General features: G+C 37.1%; 1 protein-coding gene across 1 annotated transcript in view; it reads left to right on the top strand.

Moving 5' to 3' along the window:
* The window catches only part of LOC104273329 (plasma membrane calcium-transporting ATPase 2-like), a 168,156-nt gene that overhangs the window by 93,263 nt on the left and 60,861 nt on the right, over window positions 1-14,032 (top strand). The window contains 4 exon segments of the mRNA XM_009868638.1: window positions 1,094-1,135; window positions 2,739-2,903; window positions 5,132-5,346; window positions 6,717-6,959. Coding sequence (XP_009866940.1) covers window positions 1,094-1,135; window positions 2,739-2,903; window positions 5,132-5,346; window positions 6,717-6,959 — 665 coding nt within the window.

Genomic DNA, 14,032 nt, shown 5'->3' with positions numbered 1-14,032 from the left:
CCTGCTGCTTGATTATGTATGTGAGTACCAGCTGTATTATTGCAGGGAGTTGGAAGAGCAAGACTTAAGTGCTGTAATTTTTTTTTATAAACTCAAATAATAATTTCGTATTAGAATGTGTCAAAAATCCTGTAAAGGTGTTTTACCTACTGATTTTCCTTAGCATTATCTTTTTATTGTGCATTGTGCATAACCACAAATAGGGACTATCCTCCATTGTGAGACTAAGTAGTCTTTTCTGTAAGATAAATTCATATATTGCTGTGAAAGTTTCATAAGGGATCTTGCCCTTGAATACATCTGAAATTGTTTATTGATTATTCCGAATATCAAAGTTTTGTATGCTTAAATTTATATTTTGCCATTTTTATTTCATACATACTTTCAGATGGTGTATTTCTAGTTTTAAAACCCCCTCAAACAAATAAAGACTTTGGTATGGTAAGACTATATGTTGTTAAAATATTAAATTGGAAATTACAGATGCACTTGGCAAATCTTTCTTTAGGATAAATCTGAATATAGGATGATTACCTGGCACTTGAATTTGCAGGAATAACTTGCTAAATAATACAAGCAAGTGAGGAAGATGTAATTTTAAAATCATACCTGATTTACATTTTTCTTTATTTGTATTTATTGACACTGTTGTTTATACTTTATCTTAATTTACTAACATAATGAAATTAGTTTTGGAATACTTTAAGAAAGTCATACTCTATACTAGTGTGTGCAAAATTATGCCTGTGAGTTTTTTAAGTCCTATCTCTCTGAAATGTCAGTTCAGGAATATTATTTCTTTCTGTTAGCTTCAACGTCTGAATTAATGCAATTTGCTCAAATACACGTGCTGATATTTAGTATTTTACATGTTACAACACTGAACTTGAGTGCAGCTCCTTGAATGTGTCCAGCTAAGTTGTCCGTGCTTCTGAGTAAATGTATGATATCAATCACTACTGATCATAAATAAGTATCTGTAACATGCTCATTACTTTTGTCTGCCCTTTTTATTTAAATTCCCATTGTCATGTTTTGTCTTGGGTGAAGATTGTTTACTGTCTGTTGTCTGTTGAAATTTTTCATCATATAGGCAAAATGCAGGATGGGAATATGGAGAACAGCCAGAACAAAGGTAATCTTCTTTCGTATTAAGGAGGTTGTGGATTTTATTTTTAGCATGTAGTTAAATTCTGTTAAAAAATAAACAGTTGTGATTTGTGCCTATGTGTAAAAATGGCCCTCTTTGTTCAATCAGAATGTTAAAAAAACCCAAAACAATCAAACCCAACGAAAAAACCTACCCAAAAGATTGTAACTTGCAGAATTTTGATATGTCAGATATTTAGGGTAGAAGATCAATATTTCTAATAAGCCATTTATAGAAGATACTTCCATGTCACAAAGCTCATTTGAATTCATTTTTCTTGTACAAGTTATGTATGCTATGTATTGTTGGTGAATTTCCAACCCTATTTTTGATATGTCTTGTCATCTTTGGTGTTTAATGGCATTGTAGGGACATATTTTCTTTGGCAGGGAGAAGGTGAAGCAGTAACAAAAGGAAACATTAAAGCCGAGGTGTTATTTAGCAATGTAAAAGAATGTTATAAGGATAAATAACAGGAAGATTAAGAATCTTAGAAGTTCCTTATTTAGTGTACTATTTCAGGAAGAAATATTTTGCTTTCTATGAGGCAAAGTCATGGTTCCCTTTCTATTATGCAAGACAGAGCTGACATGATTTCTCTGGGTTGTGCTAAAGATTGCAAAGGTTATGGATGATCAACTGAACAGATAAACTCAGTGGTTAGTGATACAAAAATATTAAAAGTAAACTTATTGGTAAACTGTAAGGTCGGATAGAGAAATTAGATTTCCAGGTCAAATAAGCATGATTTAGTTCAACCTGTTCACGAATGTCAAAGCAAAGCCGTTCCATCTCATTCTATTTAATTTACTTATGTCTGTGTTCAAACCAGACACATACACATATATAAACTGGAATGTCATTGCTTTTAAAAATCATGTGTTTCTCCTTAATACTAAAAGAAAGTTTCCTTATATTAGCATTCTTTCAAGAAAGCATAGTTTAGCCTTTAAATTATGTGTACTTCTAATGGGAGAACGATGATGGTACCACCATCGGACTTGATGCTTAACTTACTTGAACACTGAATGCTAAGGAAACTTTTCAAGTCAGGTATTATCTAGAATAGTGGTTTGCAAAGTGTGGTCCATTGGTTGCTTAGGTGCGACCACATTCTCTTTAAAAAGTTTGCATTAAAAGATATGAGGGGACTGTAATCTGAGAAAAAATTTAGAGCAATATAGACCGTCTGTTTGCCTGAAGCATTTGAGATCTGCTATTCTAGGAAATCCTGCAGTACTGCTGTACTCGCCAAATAATTTGCGAGACATTGAGTGGTATATATGTGTATAGGAAAGAATGTCATTGATACTTTAGGAAACAAATACCAGCAGGTTTCCGCGCAGTCCGTCTCCCCAGGCGTACAGAGCGCACATGGGTATGCGTGTACCTTCGTGCCCCTGCAGAACCACCCCGGATCTCACCAGGGCACCTCTCTGCCGTGGGAGTGAAGCGTAATTCTGCGCGGAGTTAGAGTCATCTGTTGTTGTGGCAATGGGGATTGCTTGTCGAATTCAGTACGTATCAACACTATGATCAAAAGGACAAAGAATGGTTTTGGAGTAACGTTTTTTTTCTGCGTTATTAGCCAAGCAGCAGGATGGGGCTGCTGCCATGGAGATGCAGCCACTGAAGAGTGCAGAAGGGGGAGAGGGAGATGACAAAGACAAGAAGAAATCCAACATGCACAAGAAAGAAAAATCTGTTCTTCAGGGAAAGCTGACCAAGCTGGCAGTCCAGATAGGCAAAGCAGGTATGACTGGATAACTGACCGAACAGCTCTGTGTTGTACTACCAGCAAAAGGTTTTAAAACAGGTAATTCTTGAAAGGGATAGGCCTTTTTTTGCTGCAGTATTTAGAAACAGGTCATGGTAATCCTGTTCTAAAGATAAGTACGTGGTATTGAAGATGTTTTATTCTTCTAAAACCTACCTTTGACTATCAAAAACTGGAAGCTTTGGGCAACTTGGATTGTAATGAATATTTGAGTCAAAATGAAATGTAGCCTTTCTCATCATCAGTGTTCCCAAGTGCAGTAATTACATATTTAATTTCCTCTCCCCTTAGAACTTCTGAGTACACAGTTTCAGAATCTCTACTATCATCTCAAATTATCATTCACACAGTATTTCCCTCTTACAGATTCTGAAATGTTTCTGTTCTCTCTTAATATCCATGTTACTGCCTTCTACCCAAATATGACACATCTGTTGACTCTTGTATCCAGTACCATCTGGTCTCTACTACATGTAGGTAGAATGTGAAAATCTTTCATAATGACGTAGTGTTCATCTTTCTAGTGGTATGAAAGAGATCCTGATCTCTGTCCAGATCCTTGGCTGAGGCCCTACAACAGATTCCTAACTTTACCTCTCTTCAGTGTCCTTTATCCTTCTTTGCCTGTCTGATCTTTTGCCCATGCTATTCCTTCTCATTCCTGTTTAAGTTCATTACGCTCACTTGATCATGTAACCCCATGATGCCACTTCTCTCTTTGCCTGATCAACGCATAAGTTGGAACCTCGGGTTATCATCTCTTTAATATCTGATTTCATGCTTTTCCAAGTTTCATATTCCTCAAGCTTATCTGCTTTGTTGATAGTTGTACAACATTATGGATTGATATGCAAACACTTCGTTTCTCATGATAATTATTTTCTAAGATTAAGTTCCTTTCTACATTACCTTCTGCTTGTTACTCTCTCTGGTATTTCACCAGGCATGTGAATATCACTTTTAAAGTAATTGTATGGGGATTTCTAACCATGATGTGGCAAGTAATTTAAATTAATTAATCATTGCCTCATTTGGTTTTTCTTTGTCGCTGGGCAATCTAGGAGAATGTCTTGCATTGTCACGAGTATTTTCCTGTGCAATATTTTAATGGATTTTCCTTTATCCTCTGGCATTTAGCAGTCTCCCTGACTCATCTGTTTCCTGTCAACCTTAGCATCCTTCAGCTTACCCTTCCTCTTAAACTCCAGTCAAGACATGAATTTCACAGCATTCTCCTTCTACTGTTTGATCTCATTAGAGAGAAATTAATTTCTTCTGAAATGCAGGCTTAACTGCTTCGTAGAAACCTGCCAACGAGCAGTAAGCATAGCAAGGCAAAATAGATGTTCTAATGGAGTTTTTGTTTGTGTACTCAACTCTAGGATCAAGGTTGAGGAGGAGAGGAGGAGGAGTGCTATCTTAGCAAAGTCTGTGTCATTGGGAGAGGATATTAAGTCCCTGGGACCTTTTGTGAATTTTGTGAAATATTTATTAGTGTCTCTTGTGCTATACTGTCAATGTTGTGCCTCTTTTGAGGTACTCATAAAAATATGTGCCATTTGCCTATGTCCCTTTGAAAAGGGAAATCTTGGAAACACTAGTATTTATCACATTTTCAAGGAAAACAGTTAAACACTGTTCTCTGGATGGTTTGGCAGTATTTCCTCATTGCATTCAGGCAGACACATCCAAAGGCCTTTCCTAAAATATTTTATACCACAACAAGAAGTACAAGAGACTCCTTTTCTCTAGCTTCTTCAAGATGAACTTATTTAAAAGAGAATGTTTGAATATGAATAGACTAGTAATTTGTGAAAGGTGAAGGTTAAAAGGACAGATAAATGTTGTACCAGGCAAAGTAGTGTGCTAAATTGAAAAAACTTAGCTTAAGCAACAGCTGAACTCCTGTTGAACTAGACAGATTGAAAAGTTTTAAAGGCAGCAGTAAGATGGTGCTTAAAAATTGATGCAGTATGATTCAGCTGTTCTGCAGAATTCAAGGTTTTCTTTTTCACTGGAACGTATGGCTCTTGTATTATAGTAATATTTTTTCTACATTGTAAAATTCATCATCATTGTTATTGGTACTGGTGAACAAAGTCATGTAGAATAAGAAAATAATTTCATATTCAAATGTAGATTTCTAATTGCACATGTTTTTAATTGTCTTTTGGTTTATAGTAATTGATTATTTCTGTTTTCAGGTCTGGTGATGTCTGCCATCACTGTAATAATTTTGGTACTATATTTTGCCATTGACACGTTTGTGGTCAACAAGAAACAGTGGTTGCCTGAGTGCACTCCTGTCTATGTTCAGTATTTTGTTAAGTTCTTCATTATTGGTGTTACTGTACTTGTGGTTGCTGTTCCTGAGGGACTTCCACTTGCTGTCACTATTTCTCTGGCTTATTCTGTAAAGGTAAGAAACATTAAAAATAATTATGGGAGAACAATTCTGTTTTGGTTGAGTTTACTAGTGGGTTAGTCTTCAGTTTTTTATCAAGTGTGATGCAAACTGGCCTGTAAATGAATGTGCTCAAAACATTAATGGAAGTGAAATTTCTTTAAAGTGAAACTTCTTTAAAGTGAAACTTTGTTATATATTGGAAGTATTCCTGACAAAAAATGCAAATACATATGTTTTCTTATACATATCTTTAAAACTTCACAGTGTACGAATATCCAATAGTAGAAATATCTGCTTAGTTTGCTAAGTTACCAAGAATTTATTGAGCAGAATTCACTATGAGAATAGTCCAGACTTCTGATACAGAATAACGTTGTCTTCAAATTTTCTTCAGCAAGAGTACAAAGTTTGACAAGGCTTTGAAGTCTTCAGGAACGCTTTTCAAATAAATTTGAGTTTCACTGGAGCTTTCATATACTTTTCTTAAATGTAGTTGCAGCTCTTTGTAGCCTATGTAGATGATTCTGTTGGGAAATTCAAGGGGATTCAAATGCTGGATTTGTGGATTACTCCATTATCTAGCTAGGAGTTTTCTCAGATTGTTGGAGCAATGGGCTCCTTGAGCAGGAGATTTTGCTACTAAAGATTGTAGCTGCTTTTAAAATGGTTTCTTGTTCTCCTTATGTCCTCCGTCCCACATGTGCATGTGCATCTGTTTGTGCACTACCGAAGTGCAGTACAGCTTTGCTAGCGATGATGTGTCCTGGGAGATAAGATATTGTCTCATAATGACTGGGCACATAACTTTTTTAATATTGAGAACATATAAACAAGGATAACATGTATTTCCAGGATCACTGTGCATCTTGTGAAAAATATGCCCTGTGGGATGGAGTGCTCCGGTGGTTTTTTGTAGGTGTGGGGCTTGTTTTTGTTTGGTGGGAGTTTTTTGTTTGTTAGTTTTTGTCTTTCCCAGAGTATGTAGTCCCTCTGTGTGCTATAAATCACATCCTGGCACTGGAAATGCAATTTTAGGAAAGTCTAGTGTTTACTATAGTGATACTGTTTAAAAATCTTCAGTTTCTTCAGCTAATCTTTGCTGTTCTAGCTATTCCTTAAAATGTATATGTACTGCAAAAAGTGATGGAACTATGTCAGTTTACTAAAGGCAAAATTATTTCAGGGGTAGTCAGTGCTTAGCTGTCTATAATTAGGGTCTGGGTTATTGGTCCCCGTCAAAGTTCTAGTTTAATGAGCATTATGTTCTCATGAACAAGACTAAAGACAGGCTTTTATGCTTTTTACAAGTGATGTTAAAAATCTGTCAAAGCAAATCTTGAAGGTTCATTTTGTGGGGTTTTTTTTACTTTGCTTTTCTGCAGAAAATGATGAAGGATAACAATCTGGTCCGCCACTTAGATGCTTGTGAAACCATGGGTAATGCTACAGCCATCTGCTCCGACAAAACGGGAACACTAACGACCAACCGGATGACGGTCGTCCAAGCCTACGTTGGTGACGTCCACTACAAAGAGATCCCTGACCCAGATTCTGTACCCGCCAAAACCCTTGATTTGCTGGTTAATGCAATTGCTATCAATAGTGCTTATACTACAAAAATTCTGGTAAGTAGGCTTTTTCTGTTGATAAGATGAAACGCAGCAGAAGGAGCTGTAATTTTTTAAGGCAATGTTAATTCCTTAACATCCTGTTGTTGATTGTGAAGCGTTTAGGCCCTCAAAATGAGAACAGGTGCTGTGAAAACTATGTATTTCATGTTTTTCTTTTATAGCTAGGGATGTACTTATAAGTACACCACCATGCTACATTTTTAAAAAACTCCTGCTGTTGTTAGATTGGGGTGGCCCAGTTTTGGTGCAGGGTAATTTTGCTAACACAACTCATTTTCACCGAGACTTGTCTGCGTAAAATAATTTTTGTGTGTCTAAGAACTTTCAATTAATTCTCAAATAGGACAAACTGGATTGGTTAAATCAGTGAGGTTAATGATATTTATTCATGCTGTTGTCAAGTGAATTACATCCAGAAGTATTTTATTCAATCTGTAAAGGAGGCCAAAATGGAAATACTCTGTTTGCTTGTGGCAATAGATTCTTCTGTAGAGAGCCAATTAAGAGGCCAAAAACTTTTGCAATTCCAGTAGATTTTTTTTTCTTTAAAAGGTCAAGCTTAATATTAATGCTGCAGAACAAGTATTTCTTTTTAGTTTCTCAGTTTGGTGAAATTCTCATTCCCAAGAAACAGGAGGGCAGGCAGGTTGGTCAAGTGGGAGTGGCAGAGCAAGACACAACGTCACCTGTGCTTCCTTTGTTTTATATTTTGCGGTTCGCTTTGAATGCTTGAGATCCAACGCAGTTACAAAGTCTTTCTGTTCACATTCCGTACCAGTTCGCCCTCTCTCAATCTCAGAATGGATATAGGTTTCCAAGTAAGGCGCGGTAAGGCACTGGGCTTTCCAGAGTGATGCGCCTGTAATATTAAGTTTAATGTTCTGTCTTTCTCTTGCGGTAATATTTTCTGGTCAGTAGTAGTACTAAAATTCCCATTTGGTATCAATATAATTTTGAATTTTGTTGTTGTTTTTACTCTGGCTCAACTTCATTGCTTCTTGTTGAAATTCATAACGTGTCCCTATTTCAGTTCTCTCTTAGCTGTGTGCAGAGACTGATTCTCTATAACGTTGATAAATGGGTGAAATCCTCTAGAAATCACCTTTGTGCTGGATGCGTATCAGATGCCTGCTTGAACTTAGCTGTGTAGAATTTATAACTATTATAACAGCATTGTAAGGTCAAACCTTGCAGTATGGACCACGCAAGAATAACAGCTCCAGTATCTAAGGAGTTAATTTTATTCATTGTTTGTAACAAGCTTAAGCTAGTTTCAGATGTAAGATGTTGTTCCATAGTGCTCATTCATTTTAAGTCATAAAGAAATACAGTTCAAAATACGTAAGGGAATTTTTTACAGGCTGAAGTATACAGAATTATTTTTCTAGCTGCTAATACTAAACGCATACTTGTGCACTAGTTCTTAGAGCATATTTAATCAAACTGTGGATATCAGCTCAGACCCAAAGGGCATATAAGTGGTGTGTCGCTAAGATTGAATTTTACATATTCTATTTTCAGTTACCTAGTTACGCGTATGCTGTAAATTATGTTTTGTATGAACTTCTGTTCAGAGCGATCACATATGGGACCATAAAATTAGTCAAGATGCTCTGCTGAATGAGAAATATTCCCTCTTGCATTGTCTTTTGATTAAGGGACAATTGAACCATTGATAAAAAAATGAAAAGAAAACAATATCACTGCTTGGGATAAAAGATTTGAATTTCCCTGAGAAATTAAACACGAATTATTCCAGCTGAACAATAGCATCATTAAATATAGTTCTTTTTAATGCTTTTCAAGGATTAAGTTACTGGGTGTGCTGATTTTGCATTCCATTAGCTTCAGAGCAACTTTAATGTGGCTTTTATGCTGTTTATGTGAAGATGTTCTCCAGAAAACCTTCCTTTTCCACTATTCATGTTTTAGATAGCTTTTGCACGTGGAAATAAAAATTAGACTGCGTACATTTTAGCATGTGAGCTGCGATGATGACTGTAAAGCATCTCTTACTCTGAAAACAAAATTTGCGTTTTGGGAATACTTTGGTTGCACTCAGAGCAGAAGTACATTGATCTTGAATATCATGGAGCAGTAATGAAATAGAGATTCTGAATACCGAGACTAGTGATTTGAACTCTTCTATTGAGCTCTTCCTTGCATAAATTGAGTTTTAATTAGAAAAGTATTTCTTTAAATTTCCTGGCAACTGTCAGAGGGCATAGATGACAGGCTTGCTGGATGGGTATAACGTGTTCTTATTAAGAAGAGATAACAATTAGTATTTAATCGAGTGATTTTCAGCACCAGTGGAAAAGACCCAGCTGAACCCATTATTGCCAGGTTCTAACACAGGCCTTTCATTTAGTACCTGATAGGTGTCTAGGGAGCAAAAAAGCTCCTTAAGGCTGTATTAGGTGAATATCTGAATCTGCATCAGGAGGACTGTTCATGGTTCTGACGATCTGGAACATCAGTTACTGCATTTGCATGGGGTGTGGCACAATGCAGTGGCATTCTTTAACCAAAGTTCTCAAAGGAAAAAAGACAGAAATGTCACAGGAAAGTGCACAACATTCTCCTTCCTTCCACAGCTTCTGCCAGCTTAGGAAATTAAGTACACATATGTTAGTCTGTATGTTAGAAAATGTTGGTCAAGTAATTAATGTGGCCTTGTAAAACTTTTGGAACAAAAAGGTCTCTGTCAGATAAAATGAAAAGAGGTGAATGAAGCAAAAGGAAAAAAGGATGGGGATGATTTGATTGCAGACAGAACAGAGAAAGCAATGTCTCCCCTGTGTTCTATGGCACCCTAACACCTGTCTGAGAAAATAAAGGTACCAAATTTGCTGCCAGCACCCCAATTCCAACCAGTTCCTACACAGCCCAAGATGAGGGACTTCGTAACTTCTTTATACAGAAAGCAGTTCAGGGGATTTTAGCACAGGATTCTATTTTTAAGAGTAAATAATTCTTTTGACTTGTTGGCTGATACGGAATACTGGAATGAATGCAGTTCATAGTTTCCTGGAGAAAAGGGGTGGAGGGAGACTGGCAGAATAGGTAGGTAACCCATAATATATGAAAACCGTAAAAAGAAATCACATTCTACAAAAGTGAAATGGTACAAGTAACGGAAAATAAGATTTTAGCACAGAAGCTGCTTTGCAGGAATAGGTGAAAATCTGCTGTAGATATTGAGAACATGGGGTAGGAGCCAGATGAAGGGATCTTTTTAACTGTGAGGAATATATTTGCATCCAAAACACGTGCAGCTATCTGGGTTGTTGGGATACATAGTGTTCCTGTCAGAAATGGTCTTTAAAAAGGTATGCAAAGTGCAAAATAACCTTCTTGCCTACAGATTCTTTTTTAAAAATGAAATTTAAATACTTCATTTATCAAATACTTCAACTAATCTTGTCTGGTTTTTATTTTAAATGGATGAAAAAAAATGTCTCAATAAATATATATGCACACATATATTTAGCCAACAGAAATTTACAGTAATTTCCTTTTACCTTCCATATTTTCATCATCTTCAGTATTGTAGAGCCTTCTTGAAAACAGTTTTAAAGTTGTTCTGGGGAATATAGATATTTGGAAGGTACCTGCAGAATCATTTGAAAACTTGAGTAGTAAACTGATTTATGGATTTTTTCCATATATTTTCCCACATCAATGTATAAATTTATCAGTGATGGACATGAGGGTTGAAAGGTCATATCTTTTTAACAGCAGTTGCTTGCAGCTCTCCAGTTCTCATCTGACTGAGCACAGACCTTTTAGCTGCTTAAATACATGTATTTATGCATCTGTGTATTTATATTAAGTCCTGTTTTCAAAATGGAATGAAAGAATGAGACCCTGTTTAGGAAAAATTTATTTAATTTTTACACAAAGCTCAAACCCCAATAGATCAGATTATGCCACACCTATCATGAGAAAATCATCAGCATTTATATTTCTTGAGGCAAGAAAAAGCCTGTGCTTTATTTTAGCTGTCTGCCAAGGGCAATCATGCTAAATGAAACTGCTCTTGGATGTCACTAGAAATTTATTCAAAGGAGAACCATGAGAAAATAGCTTTTATCCTCAAAACTGCCTTTTTTTCTTTAGTTTGATATCTGAAATTGGGAAGGGTATTTTTACTCTCAGGTGTGGTTTTCTTAAAACCTGTTCTCAAGCTCTGTGTTTCTTGCATTAAAATACAGATGAAATTGCCATTTGTTTTTTCTGTACATGAAGGTTCAGATCATCTCTTATTTTATCCAGATAAACTCACTCATTGCTGCTAACAATGTGCTAAGTTAAAATAGATACTTTAAAATAGAAGAAAAAAAACCCCAACCCCCCAAAACACATACACAAAAAATGAGGACAGAAAAATTGATCCGGATAGACTGAGGAAAGCTTTCATTTCTGATGACAGTAAATGATGACACAAGTAAATGACCTGGCCTAAATCGTGCTTTATTTCTTCTGTAGTTCTTTACCATTAACATGAAGCTGCAAATGTAACTGGCAGCTCCAGTTGTTGACTCGAAATCGGTGAAACAGATCCATCATTTTTCAGACAGTCAAGCTGTCAATCAAGGCTGACCTGCCTATGGGAAAGCAGGTCGGCTCTGGTGATGAAGAGGCACTGGAGGAAGGACTCCAGAAAACATAACGGTGCAATGGGGTGCGTTGAGGGGGGGGAAAAAGGTGAAACTGGAACGTAAAGAGGAAACATGATTATAACCTGGCAGCAGCGCAGTTTGCACGTATTCTTCACAGTGTGCTCCTCCTTTCTGGCAGCTTTTCCCTATTTTACTGCATCACGTTCTAGAATCCTAGAATCAGAGAATGGTTTTGGTTAGAAGAGACCTTAAAGATCATCGTGTCTCAACCCCCCAACCTGGGAGGGTTTTCTCCATGACGGTCGCAGGTTTTGGCATGGGGAGTGCAATGGTTTGGAATGGTTTGGGTGAATTTTGGCAAGAGTCTGAGCAGAGACAGTCTGAGAGACCATCCCTTGTTATGTTTTTCTTTTACCTCCACTTTCCCTAGGCAGTGCTCAAAAATAAATTCCACCTTGAGTTAATGTGTCAAGATTGCAGTAATTGGTGTTTTAAGGTTGAGAAGGATGGGGAGGAGGAGGAGGAGGAGTGCTGTTTGACAGCCATTTTATGTAAGGCTAGATGTGTGTGGAAGGTTTTATCCTTACATAATAATAATCCTGGAAATCAGTAAATAGTGAGAAACCTATCTGGGAGGAATTTTTTGCGCCTTAGCCCATGCAGTGACACTGGGCTGGCTTGTTTGTGTCATCTGGCTTTGGATGAGGAGGCGAGAGGAAAGAGCGAAAAGCTTGAATCATCTTCCTGCACTGTCACTGGGGAAGATGTTTGGAATGGCAAAATCTTCTCTTTCCAGTGTACGTAAAGGCATCCAGAAAATGTACTGAGCAGAGAATCCTCAGCTGGGCGATAGGTGAACTGCCATAGCAGCTCAAAAAGATACTAGTTTTTTCCTGCTTTGCGGAAGATCAAGGCATGATATTTAGGGCAGCATCTTGTGACTCAGTAGGGTTGGATTTAGGTCAGTAAGGCTGCCTTATCAGGCAAGTAACTTGAGGATAGTCCTGTAAGTCTTTTATTGGCTGCTTTCAGTGTCTTAGTTTGGTAATGGAACTTGGTGAAAATTGCATATGCTCTTGTTTTTGAAGTGCTTAGGTGATGGCATTAAAATATTGTCTGGAGCATTTCTGAATGTCCGGCTAAATGGTGAATCTGAGCTATTTAAAATGGAAAACAGAATGTTTTATTTCATTGAAATTTGACTGAACTGATTTCTAAAAATCTGTGTGGTTTTTTTAGGAGTTTTTACTACATAGGCAGAATCATTGCCATTATTAGGTAAATTTATGTCTTCATTTCACTTTCCGTATTTTGCTCCCAGTGTTACACAACTATATAATGTAGATGTACTTTATAGTTAGGACCAGACAACGCAAGCCAAAGTATTTTTCTATACATAAGCAAGACAATCATCACAAAAGAAAAGCCCCTACAATATTTTCTTTAAAACTTTTTTGTAAAGTGCTTGGTAAGCATTTTCTCACAATAAGCCAGGCAGGAAAAGAAACAACCTATAGTGTGCATATTATTTACTGTGTAAATAATAATTATTAGAGATAATAGATCATATAGTTAATTATCTCCGCTACTAGGAGTGCTAATTAGCAGACAGTAATGATCTTCACACATCACTTCCCGTTGAAGTTTTATATAATAAGAGGTACAAATATAGCTTTTCTCAGTAAATTAGCTACCGAGTTAGTAACTGAAATAACTGTGTTTAGAAAAGACTACTTGAAGGCATAAGACATGGGACATGTTGTTATCCCCATCATGTGCTTTCTGCCGTCGGGGTACAGGGACTTTGTCTTGCTTGCAAAAAGGTTTTTCTTAATAAAGCCTCATTTTTGGACAGTTGTGAAGGGTGCAATGAACTGAGCTGCCCAGAAAGCTTCTCGGCAGTGAGATGGATTTACCTAAGCGGAGGGCGATTAGGGAGCAGAGCTCCGAGTGAGGCCTCTCGCCCTGTAAATCCGCTGCTGATCTTGCTGAACTCTGGGGACGGGCGCGTGTTGGCACGAGTGGCCAGGTTCCCTCACGTTATGGCAGAAATGTTACAGGTAGAGAAGGAGAGATAGAGGTGCTCAGACAGAGACAGTTCTTCCGCTGAAGTTCTTATAACACAGTGAACTGTAATTGTAAACGAACTTGGAGGTCGGTGGCTCCTGACAGCTCTTTTCCTTAATTCCCTGCCTCCTTTTCTGTCAAAGGCTAGGGCACCGTCCTGCCTCAGCGACAAATGAACACAGGAAGAGAAGATAAATAAATAAAATACTCCTGCACTGTACAGTGTAGCGTGACAGATTATTCCTATACTAGCTACAAGTTTATGATCAAGTTAAATTATGTTTCCTATTTTCTTTCTTTGTGTGATGGAATACTAGGTAATAAAAGCCTCCTTCATACTGACCATCTTGGCCTTCACACTTTGGTAATTACAGA

This window comes from Apaloderma vittatum, unplaced genomic scaffold, assembly GCF_000703405.1.
Source record: "Apaloderma vittatum isolate BGI_N311 unplaced genomic scaffold, ASM70340v1 scaffold2864, whole genome shotgun sequence".
NCBI lineage: Eukaryota > Metazoa > Chordata > Aves > Trogoniformes > Trogonidae > Apaloderma > Apaloderma vittatum.
The sequence above is the reverse complement of the archived record's forward strand: the minus strand, read 5'-3'. Positions and strand labels throughout refer to the sequence as shown.